Genomic DNA, 19,431 nt, shown 5'->3' with positions numbered 1-19,431 from the left:
GTTTCTGGGATCCAACACTGCACAGGTAAAAGTTTCCAGAGGTTACTCAAGTCCTGGGAGAAGTTGTCACATGTGGTGTTTCAATAAGAGTGGTTTGTCACAGGCGAGGGAGAATGGCATTTAGCTGTGGTCTGGATTGCAAGGTGGTGATCAATCACAGGTTGGACTCTGTGATCTTGGAGGTCTTTTCCAACCCCAGTGATTCTAGGATATCATTCTATATTGGGAAGGAATTCTTGGCTGTGAGGGTGATGAGGCCCTGGCACAGGGAGCCCAGAGCAGCTGTGGCTGCTCCTGGATCCCTGGAAGTGTCCAAGGCCAGGCTGGACAGAGCTTGGAGCAGCCTGGGATGGTGGGAGATGTCCCTGCCCGTGGCAGGGGGTAGAACTGGATGAGATTTAAGGTCTCTCCCAACCAAAACCAGTCTGTAATTCATGATTTTCCATGGTTGGACCCCAATGGGGAAGGACTGTTTCCTGTTGTCCGTGTCCCTAAACCAGAAACAGTTGTGTGGACTCTGAAAATTGTCATTTATCCTCATGGTTGGTTGGTTACAATTTCTGTCATTCACTTTCTTGACCAATGATACATCAGGATCCTGTAGATGAGCTGGGATTTTCACCCAGCTTTCAGGCCCTTAGAGAACAAAGATTTTTGGCATGCAGTCACTTGTGGGAATGGGGCAAAAATTGCTGTTCCTGTTCCCAAAATAATCCTGTTGGTGGGACCATCATCCTCACAACCTGGCAGGATTTGACCCCCAGTGTCAGGCACAGGAGAAGCTGGAGGATTTGAGTATTTATTTGCTCCAGCAAGATAAAATATTCCAATAACCAACTGATCCATTTAGTGACGTGGGAATATGGAACAGAACCCTTGGATGTTTCAGCAGCTTAGAAAACATCTTCATTTAATAATGGTGGAGTTGCTAGACCAGAGAAGATTTGATCTCACAACTGTCTTGCTCAGAAGGGGATTTCTCTTGTGTGTCCCTGTCCCAGATGTGTTCATGACCCAGTTCTCGGCGCTGCAGACGTCGCGCTCAGTGCGGACGCGGCGCTTGGCGGCGGCCGAGGAGAACCTGGAGGTGGCTCGTGCCGCCCGCCTGGCTCAGATCTTCAAGGAGATTTGTGACAGCATCATATCCTACAAAGGTGAAGGTGATTCTCTTTTTAAAATTCTCCATGGGTGTGTTTTCAACCTCTGGTAATGGATTCCGTGAGTAGGAAAAGATGGGATGTTAAATCCGATTTTTAAAAATTTCTCCCCTTACCAATAATCACTTTGCTTTCGCCTCAACCCCCTGCAGATATTGCTGTCCTTTTAAATTCATTTTTTAAAATTAATTTTTCAGAATTCCAGAAAAAATCAGAAACTGTCATTTTTGTGCTACCTGTACTCCAGTTATAGCCACCAAAAACTAGAAATGTAGAAACATTTCAATCCCCATGGCTCAGAGAACAGAAAAACCTTTTTATCCCACATTGAATGTTGTTAGTTGCTTTTCTTTGGAAGCTTCACTCCAGTGGTGTCACTAAGCTCTGTTCCTGTTGCAGATTCCTCCAGGCAGGCGCTTGCAGCTCCTCTCCTGAACCTGCCCCCAAAGAAAAAGTAAGTGCTGCTTTCCCAGAGCTGTTTCCTCTGATGGATTTGCCCAGTGGGAATTGCTGGTGGAGCTGACACTGTGCCAACATTCCTTTGTAGAAATGCAGACTATTATGAAAAGATCTCTGACCCCTTGGATCTTGCCACGATTGAGAAGCAGATCCTGACTGGCTACTACAAAACTGTGGAAGCTTTTGATGGGGACATGCTGAAGGTCTTCAGGAATGCAGAGGTGAGGCTCTCTCTGGCAGCATGGATGTGCCCTCCTTTAATGCTCTTACAGGAGTAAAAGAAGAGATTTATTCTGCAGGAAGAGAACTTGTGCTGATCCATTCCTGATGAGATTTCAATAGCAAATCATGAGCTCTTTGACTGCCTTAGGTCAGAGAGAAGGTCAAGGACACTCATGAATAGCTGACCTAAAGAGTCTGCTCCTTTTGGAAGGGATACCCTGTTTTTCAGTATCAGATGTCATGGAATCACAATCAGGGAGTGGTTTGGGCTGGAAGGGACCTTAAAACTCATTCCACCTCTGCCATGTGCAGGCACAGCTTCCACCATCCCAGGCTGCTCCAAGCCCTGTCCAGCCTGGCCTTGGACACTTCCAGGGATCCAGGGGCAGCCACAGCTTCTCTGGGCACCTGTGCCAGGGCCTCCCCACCCTCACAGGGAAGAATTTCTTTTCTATATCCAACCTAAATTTCCCCTTTTTCAGTCTGAACCCATCCCAGCTGTCCTGCCACTCCAGTTCCTGATGAACAGTCTCTCTCCAGCTTCCCTGCAGATCCTGCAAGGGGCTCTGAGCTCTCCCCACAACTTCTCTTCTCCAGCCTGAGCATTCCCAGCCTGGCTCCACAGGGGAGGGGCTCCAGTCCCCTCAGCAACTTCATGGCCTCCTCTGGGCTTGCTCCAACAGTTCCAGTCCTTCCTGCACTGGACCTGGACACAGCACTGCAGCTGGACACAGCACTGCAGCTGGAGTCTCAGGAGAGCAGAGCAGAGGGAGAATCCCTTTCCTTGCTCTGCTGTCCCTTCCTCTGGATGCAGCCCAGGACACCAGTGCTTTCTGGGCTGGGAACACACAGGGCTGGGACACCTGGAGTTTTTGCTCACCCATCACCCAGCTCCTCCTCCCAGGGCTGCTCTCAGTTCCTCCCCTGCCCATGTCCCATCCATGGACCTGCTACCAGAGTCAGGGCGGGGATGGGGAGTGCACCCCAGTGTAAGAGCTGAAATGGGGCATGCAGGACTCCAGGTGCCTCTTTAATATTTAAAATGCTGTTTATTGTGTCCAGATAATGCAGCAGTTCAGTGGTCATGGGTGGCAGGAGCCCAGCCTGTCACCACAACTGTGAGTTTGTCTGAAGCCTCCTCTAGCTCTGGTTACAATGCATGATGTGCTTTTCTTTTAATATATAACAACCAATAAATACCTTTACTATTACCTATAGCCTGTCATAACTACTAACATTACCATTTTCATGTTAGTAGTTTCCAATCACAAAAAGTTCATATGGTACAGTTTAAGCTAGAAGTTGTTTTTCAGGTTTTTTGAGACTTTTTTTTTTTACTTGCAACATGGCATTTTTGTTTGCCTGTAGAATCTTTCTCTTGGTAAAATACCTTCTGTTTGAGGTGGATTTATCCTTTGCTCTGAGTCATAAAAACCCCTTCCAACTCACAAACTAACATACCCTTTACCTTCTTAGTGTCAGGAAAATTAATCCACAAACACCAGAGTTTTATGTCCAAAAAGGAGACACAGGAGTCCTTTTTCTTTATTTGAATAAAGGGAGAGGCCATGGGGCATCCCCTGGGATCTCTCAGATTTTTGCAGGACTCATCTCCTTTTTATCCCAATTTCCCATCTGCATTTCTCTCTCTCTTTCCCCATTGCTGAGGTACTTGAGAAGCACAGACTTCCCCAACACTGATACCTGAGATTCCTCTCTCATGTACAACCCTCCCTTTTAACTTTTAATTCTTATAGAATTCATGGGTTTTCCCTCATTGCTTCTTTAATTTTTCACTATCCAATTTCATTTATCAGCAAACCTACAGTTTGTTTGTAAAGGCAAATATCTTTTCCATTCATCAATCAGTGGAATCCATCCCATTGTTTCTTTTATCTCTCAGTGCTGGTTTTATCTCACAGCAGACCCACAGCTTGTTTGTAAAGACAAATCCAACATTCCTGTCATTAGTTATCCAGTAAGACTGGCACAATTCTTTTCTTCTGTATCAAAACCTGCTTTTATTTCTATTCCTTCTTCAGATTCTACACTCAAAGATCTTTCTGTTACACATCTGTGAGAGCTTCCTGTTCATCTGTCCCTGTTATGTTGTTCCAGCAGTTTCTGTTGTTTCATCCAGGACACTTGTAGTTCACTGTAACAAAACTTCAACAATTTTCTTGTGTGTGAGCAGTTTAAATAGGCTGCTTGATCTTTCCTGGCCTCACACAGGTGCTTGGTTACAATTTCTGTCATTCACTTTCTTGACCAATGATACATCAGCACTTAGGCTCCAGGAGATGAGCTGGGATTTTCACCCAGGCTGGCTGGGTTTCAAATTGCACCTTTCAGAAAAGCTGCAATATTCACTGCTGTTATAAATTACTCACCAAATTCAAGTAGGTGAATCAATAATTGATAAGGAACAATCAGAAATTGATAAGGAACAGGCAAGCAGTGCAGAGTGATTTAAACAAAAATAATGAAATCATTAGATTTTTCTGTGTCTCATATCCATGCTTTACTTTGGATTCAGTATTCTTGTTTATATTGATCCCATGGTGTATTTTCATACAGGAATCACTGTGTAACATCTCACACTGCCACAGTGCTGCAGCTGGAGGGAGAACCCTCCCAGGCCTGCACAGACAGGAGCTGAACAGCACATGGAAATAAAGCATTTTCTGGGTATTTTTGATTTTACAGAAATACTATGGGAGGAAATCCCCAGTGTCCCAACACCACAGCTTTGGTGCTGCAGCACAAACCCTTCCAAGCATGCACAGACAGGAGCTAAACAGCACATGGAAATAAAGCATTTTCTGGGTTTTTAAATTTTTATTTTTACAGAAGTACTATGGGAGGAAATCCCCAATGTCCAACACCACAGCTTTGGTGCTGGGAGGGAGAACCCTCCTAGGCATGCCCAGACAGGAGCTAAACAGCACATGCAAATAAAGCATTTAAATAAAGCATTTTTTAGGTTTTTAAAAAATTTTTTCAGAAATGCTATGCGAGGAAGTCCCCAGTGTCCCAACACCACAGCTTTGGTGCTGGAGGGAGAACCCTCCCAGGCATGCACAGACAGGAGCTAAACAGAACATGGAAATAAAGCTTTTTTTTTTAATTTTTTTTTATTTTTACAGAAATACTATGGGAAGAAATCCCCAATGTCCCAATACCACAGCTGTGGTGCTGCAAGCATGCACAGACAGGAGCTAAACAACACATGGAAATAAAGCGGGGTTTTTTTTATTTTTGCAGAAATATTATGTGAGGAAATCCCCAGTGTCCCAACACCACAGCTTTGGTGCTGGAGGGAGAACCCTCCTAGGCATGCACAGACAGGAGCTAACAGCACATGGAGATAAAACATTTAATAAAACATTTTGGGTTTTTTTATTTTATTTTTACAGAAATACTACGGGAGGAAATCCCCAGTGTCCCAACACCACACTTTGGTGCTGCAGGCATGCCCAGACAGGAGCTAACAACACATGGAGATAAAACATTTAATAAAGCATTTTTGGGTTTTTTAATTTGATTTTTACAGAAATACTACGGGAGGAAATCCCCCACAGGACGGGACGTGTGCCGCCTGCGCAAGGCTTATTACAGCGCCAGGCACGAGGCCTCGGCCCAGATCGACGAGATCGTGGGGGAGACGGCGAGCGAGGCCGACAGCAGCGAGACCTCGGTGTGTGACAAGGACAACGGGCATGAGAAGGACGAGGACGTCATCCGCTGCATCTGCGGCCTCTACAAGGACGAGGGGCTGATGATCCAGTGTGAAAAGTGCATGGTGAGGGCTCCACAGGGAGCTGGGCTCTCCTCAGCAGCATTCTGTGTGCTTGGTGGCATTAATTCACTGTTCAGGTCTTTTACTGCCTCTGCACAAGAGGAGAGATTCTCTTAATTACAGTAATTTCACCATTATGAGCTGCACCATTTTACTAAAATTTTGGTCCGAACCCGAAGTGCGGCTTATAATCAGGTGCGGCTTATATATGGACAAAGAACAAAAAGTTGCTGCTTTAGTTTGGTGTCTACTGAGAAAGGCAGGAGCCTCTCTTGGAAATGGAGAATGTAAACCCCCTCCCTCCAGATTATTATAATTTTGAACTCAAGGGGCTCTCAGGCAAAGATATGGGAATTAGGAATAACAGTTCTTTACTAGGGAAATTAAAATAGAAATACAGCACTACAAAGAAACAAACCCCAAACCCTGACACAGTCAGAGTACAACCTGACACCCCATCAGTCAGGCAGGGTGTTGGCAGCAGTCCCATCCCATGGTGGCTGCATCCTCCTGCAGTGACAGATGTGGCTCAGTTGGAGCAGTGCTCCTGTACAAGGTGCAGTTTCCCTCCGGAACTCCAGTGGTGATGTGGAGAAATCCGGTTTTCCTCTGGAGTCCAGTGGAGAAAGGGGCTCCCTTAGTGTCCCAAAACCTCTGTTTTTATCTTGGTAAGAAATGTTGGGCTCTTCCCCCTGGCTGGAGCAACTCCCAATGGGATGCAGTAATTTTATCAGTGCTACAGTGGGACTCAGTGGCCATGAGCAGAAAATGACTGGCTGGAGGAAGGATGGGTTGTGAAAAGATAAAGAACAATGCCCTGCCTGGTTTATAAAACATGGCCATTAACAGGAGATATCCCATGGAGATAAAGAACACTGCCCCACCTGGTTTATAAACCATGGCCATGAACAGGAGATATCCCATGGAGATAAAGAACACTGCCCCAGCTGGTTTCAATGGATGCCCATTAGCAGAATATCTCCCATGGAGATCAGGATCACTGCCCCACCCTCTACAGATGGTGACAGAACAGACACCTTTGATCACACTCTGTATTGTAATATGCGCCTTATAATCATGAAATTTACTGCCTCTGTACAAGAGGAGAGATTCTCTTAATTAACTCTTTTACTGCCTCTACACAGAGGAGAGATTCTCTCTTAACTCTTTTACTGCCTCTGTACAAGAGGAGAGATTCTCTTTTCACTCAATGTAACATGCATTGGGCAGAGGAGCCCAAACTGCCCCAGCTCCTGCCCTCTGGAGAGAGAAATTAATTTTTAAATTTTGGGGTTTTACTGTTGCATGGAGATCTTGTCTGTTTGCTGACATGGTGTAAAATAGTTCATAGAAAATCTTGAATTCTGTGTGAAGCTTATTTTCTTGCTTTCCTTAATATTTTGTTGAGAAAACACAGTTGGCAGCTGTAATCTGTGCCAGGGCTTTGTGACTGGGCTCTGTGTGTTTTTCCAGGTCTGGCAGCACTGTGACTGCATGGGTGTGAACTCAGATGTTGAACACTACCTGTGTGAGCAGTGTGAACCTCGAGCTGTGAACAGGGTAAAACAAAACTCTCCTTTCTATTAATCTTACAAACTATAGCAGCTCCTTAGGGGGGTTTTTTGTATTTATTTAGAATTTGTATCTTTTGGCATCGGTGAAGTTTCCTTGATTAGGGGTCAGTTTTTCTCTGGAAAGTGTGGCAGCCCAGTTTAGGATTGCTCATGGTGTGCAGCTCAGGATTGTGTTTCTTTTTTCCCTGCAGGAGGTTCCCATGATCCCTCGGCCCCACTATGCCCAGCCTGGCTGTGTTTATTACATCTGCCTGCTGAGGGATGATCTGCTGCTCCGCCAAGGTACTGCTGCCCTTTCCATCACTGGGCAGGGATTCTGGCAAAAATAATTTCACCTTGCACAGGTGGAAGCTGCTCTCTCTGTGGTGCTGGGAGTGATACACAGTCAGAGTTCTCACAGACTGTTGATGAAGAAATGTTAATTAGCACAGCCAGGGCTGTCCTGGCCAGGGGAGGATGATGCTGAGCCAACTGCTGGTGTTTAACATTTAGAAGTAAAGGCCAAGAAAGCTGTTAGACCTCCAGTATTTTAGTGCAGAATGGTCATTAAAACATCCAGCTCATTGCTTATGTGTTCCCTAAAGCTTATCTCTTCTGGGCTGTACTCTGAATTCCTGAATCTCTCCAAGGCAGCTGCCACAACCACACAATTCAGCTCACTGATAATTTATTTTATTTCATCCTACAGATACACACAAGGTTAGAAAAAACCTTTTATCATTATTAGGAAACTGCTCTTAAATGAGTGAAACCAATTGATAAGTTTGCTAGAGGGGAATAGGAGAACCTTCAGGAAAATGGGGGATTAAAAAAAGGTCCAAGAACAGCATATTCTTTATCCCATTTGAAAGATTCTGGAACTTGAATTGTTGGATGTTGCTCTGCACTGTCTGTTCTGTCCAGAGTTCAGCCTTTGGGTTTCTCATGTCTTTTTTTGCTGGAGAATAACTCACTTCAAGGGCTGTATCAGAACTTGCTTTTACATGCTCTGTTGAAATGGATGATGTTCATCTGGAGATTGTGGCACCTTCCTGGTGTTCAGAGCATTAAGATCATTTCTGTCACAGTGTGTTCGATTTTACTTCACTGGTCTGATCTTGGTGACCTCAATTACAGAGATGCCCTTTAAAGAGAGAAATGTCCTGTGCCCTGTGTTCAAAGGAGACCAAAGTGCAGCTGTTGGGCACCAAATGCCTCTGCAGACACATGAGCAGATGAAACAAGTTCCACCACGAGGTGCTGGAACAGAACATGCAGCTCCAGCAGGGAAAGGGCAAATCCTTGGGCTTGTTGCTGCTCTTGAGTTTTCCACCCAGAGTGTTCAGGCAGGACCTTTATTGTGCTGTGGGTGTATCAGGCAGCTTGGAGAGTGGTGTCTAAAAGGCCTCCTAATTCCACATTTTGAGGCAGAAGTGTGGCCTGATGCCCTTCAGGGTTTACCTTTTCCTGGGGAGAGGCTGATGTTGCCACAAAGCCTGGAAGTGCCTTGAGCCCAGGAGAAGCTGCACTCTGAACACAGCTCCAAGCTTGAGAGCTGATGTTTTGGAGGAACAAGACTGAAAATCAGCTGTGTTGAGTGGGCAAATCCCTCTCATTCAGAGGGGTCTCAGGGAGATCCCTCCTTCAGTTGGTGGTTACAGAATTAATTTCTTAATTTTTTGGTAATTCTGCTAGAAGTTGTTGAGCATTACTCCACAGAAAAGCTTCCTCTGCAAAAATTCCCTAAATACCTAAACCCAGGAGATGATGCAAATAAAACTGATCCATCACATCCTTTGGAGTGAGCATGGAGTTCTGCCTTGGATAGGAATTGATGAACAGGTCAGGAGGGATCCTGGAAAACTCACATAGCCAAAAATTGTAACACATCATCATCCCTGATGCACCAGCAACAGCTGCTGTGTTTCTTTCCTTGGAAACTTCCTTTTTGAGGCAGAGGGGCATCTGGAACATCTGTGTAAACTGAAATTGAAATCAAGTTTCCTGATCTTTAGAGCAAGAGAGCATCTGTCTACATCTGCTTATTAATTCTCCTTTTTCAGTCAGGTGCAATGATACTGGGGTTGCTTTCTTCTCATGGGAGAGGTGGAAAAAGCTCATTTAAAATTAGGTGGTTTAAAATCAAATGGTTTTATTTACATTCTGCTTGGGGCCATTAGCTCCTCTCAGTATGTTCCTTGTTTTCTAGGAGTCTTTTAAGGAAACCACCTCTCCAATTTCTTTAAAAGTTACCCTTAAAGTCGTAAAGGGGAGCTGTTGTTATCCCAGTTTTAGCTCAGGTGGGAAGAAGACACCAAGCTGTGTGGTGTGGTCAAAATGCTGGAGGGAAATGGGAGATCCAGGGGGAGCTGGACAGGCTGGAGAGGTGGAACCATCCAACCTCATGGATGTCAGCAAAGCCTGGGAAATGGCTGAGAGCAGGAGGAGTTGGGTGATGGGTGAGCAAAAACTCCAGGTGTCCCAGCCCAGAAAGCACTGGTGTCCTGGGCTGCATCCAAAGGAACAGGGACAGCAGAGCAAGGAAAGGATTCTCCCTCTGCTCTGCTCTCCTGAGACTCCAGCTGCAGTGCTGTGTCCAGCTCCAGTGTAGGAAGGACTGGAATTGTTGGAGCAAGTCCAGAGGAGGCCATGGAGCTGCTGAGGGGACTGGAGCCCCTCCCCTGTGGAGCCAGGCTGGGAATGCTCAGGCTGGAGAAGAGAAGTTGTGGGGAGAGCTCAGAGCCCCTTGCAGGATCTGCAGGGAAGCTGGAGAGAGACTGTTCATCAGGAACTGGAGTGACAGAACAAAGGAGAAATGGCTTCAAACTGACAAAAGTTTAAGTTGGAAATATGAGAGTGATTTCTGTGTATGAGGATTCCCTAGGAGCAGCTTTTAAATTTAGACAAGATTGATAAATGAGATTATATTAATGAAAATAGAATTGCTTCACTTTAATCCTGAATCTGGTTATAGCAGAACTGGGGTGTTGATGACCCTGAGGCCACATTGTCCTCAGTGGTTCCCTGGCATCTTTTTCCCAAGTTGTGAAACTGCTAATTAATAACAGCAGGCAAACTGCCATAAGTACACATATGCAAAAAGAGGGGGGAAATAGGGAAAAAACCCAGGAGTTTCATTGTTATTTAATGGGAACATGAGAAAAATGTTCTACCCAGGTCAAAAAGAAATTGTTATGCATAAAATATCAGAGTGATTTGTGACTTTGTGTAACAGCCTGGGGTGTCTGTCCCTGCCTGCCCTGTGCTGCTCTGACATCCCATTGCACAGAGCATCTCACTACCTGGAAAAACAAGGATAACAAGGATAATCCCATCTGTGGGATTTTCTGTGGACAGAGTGTGCCCAGGTGATTTGGAAGGTGAATGATGAAGGTCTGTGAAATGTGGCTCAGGAATGTTCAGTGATGCAGAAATTAGGGAACAAACAGAAATTATCTGGCAACAGTTAAACTCGAGGAAGATTTTTTTACAAAAGCATAACTGGACTGTGGCAAGCCTTGCCACAGGACACTGAAGAGGTCAGAGTATAAATGGTTCCAAAAAGATTAGACAAATTCTTGGAGGAAGGATTAATCCCCAGAGCTCTAGCTTTTGGCTCTGAAAATCCATAAACAGCAGAAAGGCAGCTGGGCAGGGACAGCACAGGGAGGCTTTTCCTTGGCTTGCTGTTCCTGTGCTTTCTCCTGAGCAGCTGTTGCTGCCCATTTCTCCAGGCAGAACATTCTGCTGTGTTACCTCTGCTCCTACCCAGGGGAGGTTTTATGGCTTGGGAGCTCCCAGGTTTTGGTCATTTTTAGGTAAATAACACAAGAGGTGGAATCTCTTCCCAGCCCTGTGTGCTTAAGGCCAGGTGGGATGGTTTAGTGGAAATTATCCCTGCCCATGGCAGTGGGGTGGGTCTGAGTGGTCTTAAAGATCCTTTCCAACTCAGGTCATTCTGGGATTTCACAGGTCAGAGCAGAGAAATTAAGGATTAAATTCACTTACGGGAAAAAAATAATAAATTTAAGTTTAGAAGTTGCTCTTGGGAAATACTTTTTGATTGCCAGCAGTGCTAGTTTTTTCAGTCCTTCCAGCATTCTCTTGACATTTCCTGAGCTCTACATCTCATTGGAATTCTGCTGGAATAACCAAAAGCTTGGGGCTTCTTGGGACAGGATTTATTTTCTTTATAGTAATCTTCTCTCTAAGTATCTTCTCTCTCAGAGATTTATTCTCTACACATTGCAGCCATCATTAATTCTTACAGCTTTTCCTAATAATGACTCACATGTTTACATATCCTGGCTGTGATTCCTTACAGATTGGTGTTTTCAGGCTGGGATGGGAAGTTGTGGGTAGTTTTTCTGTAATCTGAGTGTTCTTGGCAGGTTCTGCAGCGGGTTTGTGTCATTCCTTGCAACCCAGCACTGGGTGCCTCTTGTGTTGGTTTGAATGACGATTTCCTCTGGTTCTGGTGTGCTGGGCTCAGGCCAGGCTCCTCACAGGTGTGTCCTTTGTGTCCCTGGCCAGGTGACTGTGTGTACCTGATGAGGGACAGCCGCAGGACCCCCGACGGGCACCCGGTGCGACAATCGTACCGGCTGCTGTCCCACATCAACCGCGACAAGCTCGACATCTTCCGCATCGAGAAACTCTGGAAAAACGACAAGTATGTGCCAGACAGCCCTCATTTTGAGACATGCCAGTGGCCTGCCTGTCAGAGAACAGGAATTGCATGGAAGTCTCATCTTAAGAATGCAGGAATGAGCAAGGTGCAGGTGTAAAGAATTCCCAGCTGGAGCCTGTGCTCCTGTAATGATTTGAAAGCAAAACCAGTGAGGGTCTGCACGTCAGAAATACAATTTAATAGGAGAATGAGAAAAAAATTACATAGATACAGTAAGACAGAAAAAAGCACTGCCAGAGTCAGAATGCAGCCTGACACCCTGCTGGTTAGGGTGGTGGTAGCAGTGCAGATGAAGTGGTCTTGTTGAAGTGGTGATCCTGGTAGCTCTGGTCCTCTGGAATCCAGTGGCTAAGGGCAGCTTTGGTGTTCCAAATCTCACTTTTTATCTAGGTGGGAAATGTTTGGCTCCTCCCTCTGAGTAAGCATCTCTCAATGGGATGATTAAATTTTATCAGTCATCAGTGGGACTCAGTGGCCATTAACAGAAAATATCTCCTGGAGGGGAGGATGTGTTGTGGAAAAAATAAAGAACACTGCCCCAGCTGGTTTAACAGCTGGCCCATTAACAGAGGATGTCTCCCACAGAGATGGGGATCACTGCCCCAGCTGGTTTAACAGCCCATTAACAGAGGATCTCTCCCACAGAGATAGGGATCACTGCCCCAGCTGGTTTAGCAGCTGGTGACAGAACCCAGACTTTTGGGCACATCTTTACCTTGTAACCCAGGACAGCTCCACAACTGCACAGTGGAAACAAGGGAGGTTGGAGGTTAAAGCAGAGGATCAGAGCTAGAAATGGATGGGTTTGCTCAGTGCTGGAGCAGGCTGTGGCTGCAGGGACAACTGTGAGGCCCTTCAGTGCTGTGCCCTGGGCAGTCTCTCTGCTGTGCCATGGAAACCACACTGGGGGTGTTTACCCTCGCTGCAGGCAGGAAGGGGAATGTGCAGCACTTGTGTGACTCTGCTGTTCATCACAGCCAAAAGGAAGCAGGGGGCATGGAGTGAGTTGTGTCATGGCTGATGTGTGCTCCTGTCCCCTTTGCCCCCTCAGAGAGGAGCGCTTTGCCTTTGGCCACCACTATTTCCGTCCACACGAAACGCATCATTCCCCGTCGCGCAAGTTCTACCACAACGAGCTCTTCAGGGTGCCCCTGTATGAAATCATCCCCCTGGAGGCCGTGGTGGGCACGTGCTGTGTGCTAGACCTGTACACCTACTGCAAAGGTGAGGATTGAGCACATCCCTGAGCATTTGGGCAGTGGCTGTGGGGGTTTAACCCCCGCTGAAAGCTCAGCTCTGCCCAGCCACTCGCTCCCCCTGGGATGGGCAAGGAGCTGGGAAAAGTTCAAACCCAGGGGATGGGATAAAAACAGTTTCATGGTTGAAATAAATGAAAATATTGTAATAATAATGATAGCAGTAGTAGTAATAGAAAGGGAGGTTGTAGAAAGAGGGGTCCAGTTTCTGAAGGGGCTGGAAGGAAGGTGGAGAGGGGCTCTTAATCATGAACTGGAGTGACAGGGCAAGGGAAATTTAGTTTGGGTACATGAGAGAAATTCTTCCCTGTGAGGATGGGGAGGCCCTGGCACAGAGTGCACAGAGAAGCTGTGGCTGCCCCTGGGTCCCTGGAAGTGTCCAAGGCCAGATTGGACAGGGCTGGGAGCAGTGTGGGACAGTGGAAGGTGTCCCTGCCCATGGCACTGGGTGACACTGAGTGAGCTTTAAGGTCCCTTCCAGCCCAAACCACTCCAGGATTCTGTGAACAAACCCCAAGAAGCACAAGTGATACCCAGAGTAGTCACTCTCCAGACAATGCCCAGCCTGTGCCCAGCACTGCTCAGGGGATCCCAGCCACCCCCACTGGGCAGGACACTGCTGTGGCCAGCTGGGGTCAGCTGTCATGGCTGTGCTGGCAGAGCTGGGAGAGTTCTGGGCTGAGGGTGAGCACTAAACATTGGGGTGTGACCAACATCACCCTCACCCTGAAGCAAGACAGCTGAACCAACCTCTGGGACAAATGCAGGCTGTTCTGGAAGCAGGGACATGCCCTGGGGTAATTCCTGCTGTGCAAAGGCTGTAGGGGAAGTTTGTGTTTCAGAGCTTTGTCCTGGGACAGGGATTGCTGTTTGAAGAGGGCCAGCAGTGGACAGGGAAGAGCAAATGATGTCAGTTGATAATTGTGTCTGTGAGAGTTTGGGAAGTGTTTGGTTAGAGGATGCAGGTCCTCCCCTCAGAGTGAGCCAGCAGTGTGTCCTGTGGGGTTCTGAATGAGAGCAAACAGGGACAGTGACAGCCCCTGCCCCACTCACCCTGTGATAAAGCACATTCCCCCTCAGCCATGACTGATTTTTGCTTGTTCTGATGGCAGGGAGGCCGAAGGGTGTGAAGGAGCAGGATGTTTACATCTGTGATTACCGCCTGGATAAATCTGCTCACCTCTTCTACAAGATCCACCGGAACCGCTACCCCGTGTGCACCAAGCCCTACGCCTTCGACCACTTCCCCAAGAAACTCACTCCCAAGAGGGACTTCTCAGTGAGTGGCTTTGCTCTCAGCTTCCTTACCTGCTTTTAGGAGACTGCATGGAGTTCTGGAAAGCCCCTGATTGTTGATAGATGAAACCAGAGGGAGCTGATGCTTTAGGTGGGGGCTCCCAAAGAACAAGAGGTAACAGCCTCAAGCTGTGCCAGGGGAAGCTCAGGCTGGATATTCAGGAGGAATTTCCTCATGGAAAGGGTGGTCAGGCCTTGGCAGAGGCTGCCCAGGGAGGTTTGGAGTGTCCATCCCAAGGAAGTGGCACTCAGAGCTCTGGGCTGGGGACAAGGTGGGGATTTGGCACAGCCTGGACTGGATGGACTGGGAGGGCTTTTCCAGCCTCAATCATTCCATAATTCTGGGAGTATGCACAGCCTGGGGGAAAAACTGGCTGGAACAAGCTTGGAAAGAAAACTGGGTGTAATAAAACTGCAGTTGAGAGCAAAGAGGTGCTCAAGGGATGGTGATGGTGAGTTCAGAGAGGGTCTCAGAGCAGCAGAGGTGGCAGATCTGCAAATCTCCTGCAAGTGAGCTCTGCTCTTCCTGGAGCACAGGTTTTGCAGTGGCTTTGGAGAAGGTTCCAGACTTGTGCTGTGCAGAAAGCAGAGATGATTTTTATCATGATGGTCAGTGGCTTGAAATTTATTTAGAAGATGTACAGAATCAGACAAGTCTGGCTCAAATTTATCTTACTCCTCCTGTGCCTCTCCTTGAGATCCACCAGCATTCCCAGAGTGTCCTGCACTGGCACTTTCAGAGTATTTGACAGACCAGCACTTCCTTCCTGTGTGAATTTGATTTGGTGTTGATCATAATCTTTATTGTTATTGCAGCCTCATTATGTGCCAGACAACTACAAGAGAAATGGAGGCAGGTGAGTCTCCCCTCCCAGATTGTTGAGAAAAGATGAAATAATTCTGTTTGTTTGTTGTGCCCACTCTCCTCCTGCCCCTTCCTCCTGTGTGCTGTGGAATAGAAGTTTAAATTATTTAAAGCTCTCTAGGCTTTCAGAGAGATAAAAGGGAACAAGTGAGGAGGGATAGGCAGCCTTAATAATGTACATCAGGAAAAGAAAGGAGCCATTTGAATGGCAGAAAAAAGCAGCTGAGTGAGGAGAGGCCCAAAATAGGAAGCTCCAGCCTTCCCAGATGGAGGAACCCAGATCCTGGACCTGCTGCCCATGTCTGTGGGGCAGTCAGAGCCCAGATCTGGTGGAGACTGCAAGAACATCCCACTGAGGGCTGGGCCAAACTGCTTTTGGAGGTAAAATCCTTTGCAACTGCAGATAAAAATCCATTTGTTTTTCAAAGCTGCTGATAAAGTTACGGCATTGGTGGGTCTGAGTGCAGGGATTGAGGGAAAAAATTGAGCTCCAGAGAGCCCCTGGCCATGGATGAGCCCTGGACTGGCTGGGAATTGTCCTTTCAGGTGAGTGTCTGAAAAAACTGCTCTTTAACCCCTTGTTCTCCTGCAAGGTCATCCTGGAAATCCGATCGCTCAAAACCACAGATCAAAGACTTAAACCAAGAGGAAGATTCCCTGCCCCTCATGGAGGAGGTGCTGGGGGCCCCTGAGCAGGCTCCAGGGGAGCTGCCCAGCCCTGAGGAGCCCGACAAGGAGCCAGTGGCCAACGAGAGCAGCGAGGCTGAGAAGAAAGGGGACGAGAACCCCTCGGACACGAGGCCGCTGTGCAGCCCCGAGGAGCGGCGGCACCTCCAGAGGGAGAGGCTGAACCAGATCCTGCTCAACCTCCTCGAGAAAATCCCAGGGAAAAACGGTGAGAGTTCAGCCTGTGGCTGCACTGCCCCAGCTCTCCTGCAGGTCTGGGCTCACTCTGCTGAGCTGTGTTGATAGAATGAATGTTTTTGTCTGAATTTCTTGCCAGTGGGCTTTAGCAAAGTCAGTTTTCTTTGAAGCCACGTTTTCCTTTGCAACAGAAATCCACTAAATCCAAGTGAAATTTCTTGCAACTTTGACACTGTTTGGTATAGTATTTTTAAACAAAAACTTAATATTTTTATGCAAAAAACTTTGCATATAATCCCCCCCATCATTCCATATATCTACAATGGAGAAACTTAACAGACAGGCCAGGAAAGACTGAAGGGAATTTGGAAAGTCTTTTTTAGCCTTTCATGAGCTTTCCTTGGGTTCTGAGTACCTGCTGTAGGTGTTGTCTGAGCTGTGGGATAAAGGGACAGGAGTTGCACTGGTGAAGTGTGTCCCTGCTTTTAAATTAAGGCCTGGGATGAGCCCTGTCCAGTCTTCCAAATTCTGGCAGTGCCAGACAGTCATGGACTGATGCTTCATTTGGGTTGGGAGGATCTTTGGAAGTTGTCTGGTCCAGTCATGGCTCAGGGCTTGGGTCACTCAGCACCTTGTCCAGGGAATATTTTGGATTTCCAGGAGGGAAACATCCCTGAAAGAACCAGGAATGAGGAATTTTGTGTTCAAGGAACAATGGGAGGTGGCAGTCACTGCTCTGCTCTGGGTGACAAGGTGGGGATTGATGATGCTGGAGGTCACTGATTGTGTCAGGACTGAAATTGCCTTGTTGCCCTGCAGCCATCGATGTCACCTACCTGCTGGAGGAGGGCTCGGGACGGAAGCTGCGGCGCCGCACTCTGACCATCCCCGAGAGCAGCTTCAGGAAGTGACCCAGGAGGGGCAGCCGAGCTCTGGGGTCTGTCACTGGGGCTGGGGGCCAGAACCCAGCCCAGGGAAAGGAGGGCAGCAGCAAACTGACAAAACTACAAACAGTAGCACCTGGGGGGCCGGGCCGGCGCGGCGCCCACCCTGCTCTGCAGTGCTCTTGGTGTGTGTGTTGGTGGGCGTGCCTTGTATTGATGTTAGGTACTGAGGAAACCTCGTGGTTATTGTCCAGGATGGTCAAATTTAATTTATTTTTGCTTGATATTCCCACTCAGAGGAAAAAAAAAAAAAAAAAAAAGGAAAAAAAAAAATGATGTGGAGGGCAGAGGAAAAGGACTGAGTTACTCTGAGGAGGATGCTCCCCACGGTCACTGCTAACCTGGGATTGTACCAGCCCACACCAGGGAAGGGAATCCAGAGGGGAGAGGAAAGGCCCAGTGGCTGAAAAGGAAAAGCTGCCCTAAAGCTGTGGCCTCTGATTTGCACAAGTTCCAAGAAGAGAGAGAAACGTCCCCAGCCGAGCGCCAGGTTCGCCGTGGGACGCCCGAGCAGAGTCCTGGGCTCTGTGCCCAGGAGAAGCTTCCAGAGGCCCTTGGAGAGGGGCAGGAGCGCTGGGATGAGGCACTTGCTGTGCGGGGGGAGGGGGTGGGGTGTGAGTTTTTTCACTTTTTTTCTGCAGAGAAATTTTATAAAAGCGAAGTCAGCTCCTGACGCCACCATTGCTGTTGGTTTTTTTGATAAGCTGTGGTTCTCGTGTGTCTCGTGTGTTGTGCAAATAAAAAAAAAAATCTGTTAAAAAAGGATAAAAAAATACAACAACAACAACAAAAAAAAAATCCCAAAAACCCCTCCCCAAGGAGCCTTCACTCCGTGCCCGTCAGGCAGTACCCAGCGAGTGTTTGTCGTGAGCTGTAGAATTTATCGATGCTGACACTCCCCTCGTGTGCTGGTGGCCGCAGAACGTCTGGGCAGCGCAGCGGGGCCCGCCGGCCCCACCCAGGGGAGTGAGCCGAGAGCCCCCGGGCACGGGCGGCCCCCGCTGCCCCCGGACGTGGCTTTGCTTTCCTGTCTCAGACGTACACACGCATATCCAGTCCTGTTTTAGGTGTTCTTATAAGAAATCCAGTTTTTAATGTGCCAAGTTGTATATATCTGCTGCGTGGATGTAAAGCAATACCGTAGTTACATGTTCCTTTTTATGGACCAAGCTCGTCCTAATGTACATTCTTGTTATTATTATAATTATTTTACTCTTAGTGGAACATGACTCATTCCATTAACTTTTATGTGTTGATTTAAAAAGAGAAAACAAAACAAAACAAAAAAAAAAACCACAAAAAAAAAAGAAAGGAAAAAAACCCTTTGAGAAAAAAAAATATTTTATTAAAAAAAAAAAGAAATAAGAAAATAGTTTGGAATATTTTCTTACTGTAGAGAAGCACTGTACAGTACCAGGAACCCTGAGTATAAAATACTCGTGCGTGTAGTAGGAATATCGCATGTCCAAACCCTCGAGTTGTCTCATTTAGTTTCAAACAGAAATCATTGTCTCAAATGGTGTTAAACACTAAAAAGTTTTTAAAAAAAAAAAAAAAAATAAAGTGCGTACAGAAGCGAGACACTAGCTCTGTCATTTTATCTTTCTTTTGTTGAAAGACTAAACAAAATGTTTTTTAGACAATCAAATGTTAGGTAAGTGCAAAGAATTGTTTTTCTTACTGGTGTAGAAATTAATGACTTTTTTTATTTTTTGGTTATTTTATAATACTGAGCAGACCCGTGTGTCCCCAGGATCGCCGCCGGAAGCACTACGTTACTGCAAATAGAGCTGAACCTTAGTCTGCATGGGTGTAGGCTGTGTGATTGCTGAAAATAAATGCTGCTAATATATTTCCTTTTTACAAAGCATATCTAAATAGATCATTGTTTTGATGTTAATCTTTGTAAATTATGTATTACCAATTTTAACATTGGATGTAATTGCATAAAAAGCCTGCATCTCAATCCTGAGAGTCTAGTATTAAATGGAAAATCTTTTCCTACAGCTGGCTCGGGGGGTTTTCTTTGCTGAGCTGGGTGGGAGTGTGGATGTGCCACAGGACAGGCTGGATCCAGGATATCCATGGGATCCATGGGCCAAAGCCAACAGGATGAGGGACAGCAAATTCCTGATGCTGCCCTTGGGTCACAGCAGCCCCAAGGAATGCTCCAGGCTCAGGGAAAAGCGGCTGGGAAGCTGAAAAGCCATGGGGGCATGCCCAGTGTGCCCAGGTGGGCAAGAGGCCGATGGCACCTGGCCTGGAGCAGCCCCAGGGTGGCCACTGGGACCCCAGTGACTCCCAGTCCCCTTTGCTGCCTCTGCTC

The 19,431-nt window shown here is 47.0% G+C and overlaps 1 protein-coding gene across 3 annotated transcripts in view; it reads left to right on the top strand.

Annotated features, from left to right (window-relative positions):
* ASH1L (ASH1 like histone lysine methyltransferase) overlaps positions 1 to 19,109 on the top strand; it is a 69,450-nt gene extending 50,341 nt beyond the window's left edge. The window contains exons 17-28 of one of the 3 annotated variants that reach the window (XM_033082680.2): positions 1,002 to 1,154; positions 1,557 to 1,611; positions 1,705 to 1,837; positions 5,392 to 5,640; positions 7,111 to 7,197; positions 7,403 to 7,493; positions 11,724 to 11,862; positions 12,932 to 13,104; positions 14,249 to 14,415; positions 15,249 to 15,289; positions 15,891 to 16,192; positions 16,981 to 19,109. In XM_033082680.2, coding sequence (XP_032938571.1) covers positions 1,002 to 1,154; positions 1,557 to 1,611; positions 1,705 to 1,837; positions 5,392 to 5,640; positions 7,111 to 7,197; positions 7,403 to 7,493; positions 11,724 to 11,862; positions 12,932 to 13,104; positions 14,249 to 14,415; positions 15,249 to 15,289; positions 15,891 to 16,192; positions 16,981 to 17,072 — 1,682 coding nt within the window. In that variant the 3' untranslated portion in view covers positions 17,073 to 19,109. Of the gene's footprint in view, positions 1 to 1,001; positions 1,161 to 1,556; positions 1,612 to 1,704; positions 1,838 to 4,544; positions 4,660 to 5,391; positions 5,641 to 7,110; positions 7,198 to 7,402; positions 7,494 to 11,723; positions 11,863 to 12,931; positions 13,105 to 14,248; positions 14,416 to 15,248; positions 15,290 to 15,890; positions 16,193 to 16,980 lie in introns of those variants that run through there. The other 2 variants (XM_033082679.2, XM_033082681.1) reach the window with 2 other exon arrangements.
* The last annotated feature ends 322 nt before the right edge of the window (positions 19,110 to 19,431 follow it).

Source organism: Catharus ustulatus, chromosome 30 (assembly GCF_009819885.2).
Source record: "Catharus ustulatus isolate bCatUst1 chromosome 30, bCatUst1.pri.v2, whole genome shotgun sequence".
Lineage (NCBI taxonomy): Eukaryota > Metazoa > Chordata > Aves > Passeriformes > Turdidae > Catharus > Catharus ustulatus.
The sequence above is the reverse complement of the archived record's forward strand: the minus strand, read 5'-3'. Positions and strand labels throughout refer to the sequence as shown.